This window comes from Corvus kubaryi, unplaced genomic scaffold (genome assembly GCF_017639235.1).
Source record: "Corvus kubaryi isolate FWS band 111438036 unplaced genomic scaffold, C.kubaryi_AGA036_p1.0 37272, whole genome shotgun sequence".
In the NCBI taxonomy this organism is placed as follows: Eukaryota; Metazoa; Chordata; class Aves; order Passeriformes; family Corvidae; genus Corvus; species Corvus kubaryi.
In genome coordinates, this window is record NW_024581084.1 from 3,184,269 (window position 1) to 3,191,582 (window position 7,314).

Below are 7,314 nucleotides of genomic sequence, written 5' to 3' on the forward strand. Positions count from 1 at the left end.
GGCCTCTGCCTTCCTTAGCAGACACCTGTCTTTCAAAACCGAGACAGGACTTTAAAAGACCATCTGGTCCCAACCCCCACTGCCACAGGCAGGGACATCTTACACTAGACCAGACTGCTCAAGACCTTATCCAAAATGGCCTTGAACACTGCCAGGGTTGGGGCATCCACAACCTCCCTGGGCAACCTGTCCCAATATCTCACCACCCATACAATAAAGAATTTCCTCCTCATATCTAACTGAAATTTGCCCTCTTTCAATTTGTAGCTAGTCAGTACTAGTGAGCTGGTTCCAACTTTTTCCCCATGTGCTTATGTTCTGACATGAAACTGATTAACACGAAGAATAAATTTCTTGGATCAGTGGATAAGTAACTCAAAATCCCAAAATACTGGCAGCAATAGAAGAGAGAGAGGCTCCTATTTCTGAAAGCACACTTCCTAGGAAAACCTTCTAAAAAACCAGATCAAATGCTACAGGTTTTCCAAGAATCCGGCCAATAGACAGAAATACATCAGGCCATCTGTCATTCTTTTACATCACAGATGAGAATTCTAATCAAGTCATCCTTCTTTTCCTCTTACAAAGGAATTATTATGGAATGTTAGGGTAGAGCAGAACATAGAAAAGCTCCAGAACTGTTGACTGTTAAAGTGATTCTGTCATACCATATGATGCAGGTACAGATTTGCTGACAGTCAGCAACGATCTCCTGGTTTGCATTCTAGAGAAAACAGCTTTATTCTAACCCTTATACTGGGATCTGGAAACCTCTGTACCATGTCTTGGGTCTCCTCTCTAATGTGATGGCTTTCCCTTGTTAGAGTTCTCATCGCACAGGTGTACAGCTGCACCTATTACACAAAGAGAATACAGCTTAATTCTTCCTCTTCAGTCATTCATCTACTTACCTCCATCCAAAATTGCTTCATAAGAAACTTCCAACAGCAAGCGAAGTTGAGGATCCATTGTATGAGCTTGTTTGGGGTGAACCCCAAAAAAAGATGCATCAAATTTGCTTATGTCCTTGAGCTTTCCATTTCTCTTAGGCAGTCCATAAATTCCTGTGAGGGAAAATTCGACACCGAGTCACAAAACACATCAATGGTGAAGCAGCTACAAGCTGAGACACAGTACAGAAATGACCGCAGCTGATTTTCAATTACATATGAAACCTCACTCCCCTGCGCAGTACCCAGAGGGGCTGCATGACTATCTACCAACCTGCCTCACCTGAAAACGAGAATGCTGTATTAGCAAAAATAATTGTAACTTTTAGGACTCTCCTGGATATAGCAGCAAAAGACATCTATCTAGTTTAACTATTTTTGCTTTGGCAAGTGGTACCAAGCACATATAGTCTAAATCAGTGGTTCCGGTCAGTCACCATTTAGAAGAGAAACAAAAGCTGCTTTTGACTTCTGCAAATCACTAGCTTGAACTGGGTAGATATGTGCCAAACACTTCAAAAGGACAATCAGACAAAAAGGAACATTGTAAAAAGTCATAAACCACACAATTGGAATCCCTGTGCTACTTCTGAACCCAGCAAAATGTCAGAGCTGTCTTACTGTCACAGCTATCAAGAGCAGGTATAGGATTAATGTTGTGTAGCTGCTCTGTCAGAATTCTCCTGTATTTGAAAGTAAGCTACATATTCTTTATTAGCTGCTACTGCATAGGACATAACATTATAAAATGGATTGCGTGAGACCTTCATGAAAGTACTCTGTTACAGAATTTCTTGATGATTTATCAGAAGTTAATTTGGGTCTGGCAGGGTTTCGATCTCATAAAATCTCTTTTCATAGGATAATTCCTCTAAAACACTCAGAACTCAGGGCTCCAAAAAGAGGGACAATAAGCACTCACCTGGTTTCCACCTCCGATCATCCTCTGTGACCATATCCACTCCATTAAGCAGGTTCTCCCAAAACTCTTGCAAGTTCTCAGATTCTGGCAGCTTTCCTGCTATGCCTGCAATCACCACGTCCTCCATCTCTTAACTTCACCCTGTTGCTGAGATCCACAAAGCAGTAAGGCTAGTAAGATTTCACACAGAGGAAAGTATATGTGCCTTGTCTTCCTGACATGTTGTGACAAACAAATGTATTTGCAGGAACACCCACACAGGAACAGCCCATGGAATCTCTACTACTAAAAAAAAAAAAAAAAAAATCCCAACTAATCAAATGGACCATAAGATCCATGCGATCGATAAGGATGAAAAAAAATGATCCTGAAGGAGCATCAGGCTCTGAGAACCACCAGTTTCTACACGACAACCAGAAAATGAGTAAGTCTACCTCTACTAAATGCAGAGCCTCTCTGAAGTCAGCAGAGAGGAAAGATTAACATGCTGGAGCAGAGGTGGGTGGAGAAATTATGAAATACACATAGTAAAATACATAATTACAAGGCAAACCTAACAGGTAGCAAAACAAGTTCTACAATCATTCCAAAGTTAAATCCTAACTTAAGAATCAATAATCAAAAGATTTGTTGGACGTGAAAAAAAAACCCCAAACAAACAAAACTACAAAATTGCACAAAACCACCCCCTCCAAAATAAACAACACAACCCCTAACCACCCCCAATTAACTCTGAGCAAACAAAAACCTGACGAAAAACCCAAACCGTACCAACCAACAAAAAACTAAACAGCTGGGGGGGGCGGCGCCGGGGAGCAGAGAAAACCCACAAAAAGCACAAAGATTACAGTACAACTTAGCATAATTTTAAATGTCAACACCAAAGAAGTAAGTTCTACATCTAGAGTGTTTCCTAACTGGACCTGCACTGCCACATGTTTAGAGAACTGTGAATGTGGAACTGACTACACATGATAGAGGCTGGTGCTTTAAGATAAGATTTGGCAGAACAGATCTGGAATACAGACAGGATGAGAAACTTCAGCTGTTGTCCCAAGAACTTTGCATTCACGACCCCAGTCTCAAATATCACAAGAGAGCATCATGCTGCATAACACAGCATGGCAGGCCACCTGTATCAGACCACAGCACCATATACTACACCCCTTTATTTTCTATTACAGTAAAAATATATTAACAACTGAGTAGAGAGGAAGCAAGTTAACTTGATGTTTCAGCTAAATTCAAATTATAATTTCAGATCCTAAGTAGACAAGTTAAAGGAGTAGGGGAAATACCCATATATATGGTGGGGTTTTTTAAATTTAAAAATTAAATAAAAGTATGGCTGCAGGAACCAGAGATAGTATGCATTAACAGTACTTTCTTAAATAATCCTTCAGGTAAGTAGAGGCAAAATATGCTTTTATGTGTGGGATTTTAAACAAGTAAAAAACACAGAGAAAACTAGGCATTCAAACAACTACAAGTCTGCCTTGACAACTTTGAAGGAAAAAGTTTGCTACGAAAGAGCTGAAGTTTGACTTCCATCATGTATCCTACATTCCATCCTACATAGTGGCATGCAGGCCCATTGCTTAAGTGCCACTGGTGGTTTATCATCTTCTCCAAAATACAGCACTAATGGGTACTCTCTGATGAGCACTTAATGGCTGTTTTTCCCACCCAAGATGTTTCATTTGGGCATTCTTTTGCAGCCTCTTTCGGGACTTCCTGATGCTTTTGAGCAAGAAACAGGCCCCTCTTCCATCCACATATTACATTGCTCAGGCAAGGTAACACTTTCCCATAGCTGCATGAGATTGCTGGGGTGTGCAGAAGGAAAGCAGAGCCCTCTGCACAGCTGAGGTGTAGCTCTGCCAGAACATAACACCACAGAGGCTGCCTGATTTATTCACCCTTCTTTCCTTCAGCAGTAATCTTGATTCAGATCTGTGGAGTAACTGTGGAATTATGCAACACCTAACACTGAAGCAGAAGGGATTATTACTTCACCCAGTCCATTCCTTCTGGGACAAGAAACAAAAGTGCTCTCAAAAGGACATCTTAGATTTCTAGGTCTTGTACTAAACACCCAAACAACAGAAGGTCTATTCCACTCTCGTTCATTTAAGAAAGGAAACACTAAGGGCCAAGTTGAGCAAGGCCCTTACTGAGAAACTAGTCCCCAAAACTTAAGTTGGTATTAACAGGCCCAGCCCACTCAGTGCTGAAGAGAAACTTCGCAGTTTTTCCGCTCACACAAAACTAGTAAGTCAGTTTTACTACTGGCCTCACCACTGTACCTGTAAAAACCAACCAAGGGCCACAACTCTACTACACTTTCAGCATTTCTGTGCTGGGGCAGGGAAAGAGAGATCTTGGGCACAAAGTTTACAATTTAAGCTTAAGATATGAGACATTAAAATGACAGTTGCTCCTTCCCATCTCATATATCTTTCCCTGGAGTATCACGAAAACTCTATCCAGGTACAACCAATTGATGAAATGTTCCTTTGAGACAGTGAAGTAATGAAATTCATCAGCAAAACAATTTTTGCCAACTTGTTATGAATGTAGTTGAGCAAGACTATGTCAAAGGTGGAGAAAAAGATGCTGCAGTAATCAAAATCAGAAGAACAAGAGCCACAAATTAAAAGATTTTAATACACAAAGAACCAGAAGAAAGATTTAGACTTGCCACAAAGAGTTCCAAACGCATACATCTAAGATAAAATACAAATTATGGATTAAGCAGCAGACAGCAGAGAGGATCTGCTGTTGGACAACAAGAGTGGTCAGAAGAAAAGTCATTAATATTAAGCCACCCCTGATTAAACAGTGATTAAAGTAGCTGTTACAGCTACCAACAATGTTTTCGGTCTTCCTTGACAGAGAATAAGCAGGTAAACCATTTTAAAGTTGATTGACTTTGCCCCCAAACGGTGTACTGCATTATTATTTTACTTTATTAGAGACTTGTTTTCTGTAGAGCATTTTTTGACTATACAGTAACACAGTACATTGACAGATTTTCAAGTATAGGGCATAGCACAGATCAAGAAAGAACATTTATTTCTACAGCTGCTTTAATGGAGATTAGACTACAGCAAACATACAAACAGACCACTTCTGCTACCTTTGATGAGCAAAGTGTTCAAAAGCAACAGGTCAAAACAGGAGACGAAGATAAAGAGGGACAAACAGGAGTCTTCCATTTCTTAAGGCTGTATTTGCTGAATCCATCTAATATCCTAACATCCTTCTTCCTCAGTTTATGACACGCTTTTGCTTAAATTGAGTTGTGTGAATTTTCCTCAGACAACTTGTGTTTTTAATTGAGTGGAGAGAAGCAAACACACCACAGCCAGCCTTCCCTCTCTCTGCCAAAATAGCAGTGCAGTAGACACCTCAGTTAAGCCTAAACTACCATCTCACTGGATTTGCACAATATTTTTTAGCAATTCTACTGTGCTGCTGACTCATTCAGTTAGTGACTAGTAATAACTAACAATCCTTTCTGGTATCAAAGCGACTCTTAAGTTGAAATACTGTTTTCTATTGCATTTAAAACATTTGTTTTTCAGTCCCTCACTAATTTGCCACAAAAAATTAATCAAAAAAGTATTAATCATCATTTTCCACCATCCCTGGCAGATGTACAACTTTTTTACAATACTTTTATCTACTGTTTCCATACAGAAATAACCCTCTGACCATTAAGCATGTAAGCTTACAAAGGGAAAGAAAAGCCAAAAAATCCCAAACCAAAACCCACAAACAAACAAACAAGCATGTGAAGGTAAAATCTGATTTCTTCGCCCGCTCATACCTGACTTGCTAACCACTGAACACAAACTTACTCTGCTGTAACTTGTTCACTAGGGTTTAGTGAAGGAAGGAAGGGGAGAAGGAGGGAGAAACAGCTGATCGCAAAGAAATGACAAATAACCCCATAATCTTGTTTTGCCTGATGCACATTTCCTTTTCCTAGACAGGAGCAATATATTTATTTCATTGTTATTTTGATAGCTGCCATCGTAGTGGGACAGAACCCTTAAAGTCAGCTCTGCTACTGTTTCTAGGCAGACCAAATCTTCTTTTTTTTGGGGGCTGTCATTGTAAAATGAAATACTCATGACTCCTCCATAGCTTTCTTCAGCACAGATATTAACGAAAGGACTGTTTTCTTTGTTTTTCATATGATTATATCACAACTCAGGTTTCCTAATCGCTGACTATCATTTCTAGAATTTGTAATAAAAAACTGTCCTTACACAGAAACTTCTCTTATGAAGAGCTATAATGCTTGCCTCCAAAAGCCCCTTCACAGAATAGAGGCAAACACAGTCCAGATTTCATTTTTTTAAAGCATTTGGCTACCATCAATCTGTATGTTACAGATTGAGTTTAACAAAGACCTTTCAAATGCCTCTGTTTCAGGTCTGTATTTGTCCTGTCGACCACAACACAATTGAAAAACAGTAGAGTGTGCTCATATTTAAAACGCACTACTTAGTTGGAAACACAATCTGGTTCAAAGCTGTTACCGGAGAAAATGTAAGTTAGACTTTGCTCACGGAATCAACACAGCTTGGTTGATTCCCAAGTGGTCAGAAACTACCTGTATAAAAATCTAAGTCCCAAGTATGACTATATCATGTTTGCAAAAAGATCTGTTCATAACTGCCCTCATTCTCTGAATTCACCCATTAAATGTAGCTTTTCACAATGTACTATTATTTTCAGTTTGTTTCAAGAAGGGTAGAGGCTGCAGGAAAAGCTGAACCCTTTGCTCATGTAGCCTGAGGTTTCTTCTCCCATTTTTTAAGACAAGACATGCTCCAAAGCCCCCAAAGGTGGTCCAAAGGAGTATGCAAGTTAACTTAGACAGCCTTAGTACTGCCTTTTTAAATTTAAGCATCCAAATAAAGCTTTTGGCTAGGAAAATATGCATTCAGTATCTTATAGGGCCGTATACCAGGGAAAGAATGTGGAATAAGAACCAAACAGGTACAAAAACAGCCAAAGAGAGATGATCACGGTCCTGACAGAATCGCATCATCAAATCCATACTGGTGTACGATCACCAGGGTACCTCGTGTGGGCCGCTGGTTTATACCAGTGGGAAGTGGGAAAAAATAGTTTAGCAGCATACACGGCACGCTTTTTCAGATGGATTCCCAGAACCTATTGGCCAGTCTTCTTTCACAATAGCGAGCGCCGATCTCGTCTTGTACAAGCTTCTTCAGCTTGCCACGACCGTGCCTTCGCGCTAACCCGGGACGGCGTGGAGAGCGCAGCGCCGTCGTCCCGCTGCCCGGGCAGAGCGGCCCGTCCAGCCCCGGCGCCCACCCGAGGCAGTGCGGTGCTCGGCGCCCGAGCTGCGGCAGCGCGAGGCCGCCGAGGCCGCCCAGCCCCGCGGCGGAGGCTGCTCGCTCC

The 7,314-nt window shown here is 40.9% G+C and overlaps 1 protein-coding gene across 1 annotated transcript in view; it reads right to left on the reverse strand.

Annotated features, from left to right (window-relative positions):
• The window catches only part of FASN (fatty acid synthase), a 42,392-nt gene that overhangs the window by 34,104 nt on the left and 974 nt on the right, over window positions 1–7,314 (reverse strand). The window contains exons 2-3 of the mRNA XM_042025671.1: window positions 1,873–2,019; window positions 912–1,064 (exon numbers count right to left, since the gene is read on the reverse strand). Of these exons, the coding sequence (XP_041881605.1) occupies window positions 912–1,064; window positions 1,873–1,999 (280 nt within the window). The 5' untranslated portion in view covers window positions 2,000–2,019. The remainder of the gene's footprint in view (window positions 1–911; window positions 1,065–1,872; window positions 2,020–7,314) is intronic.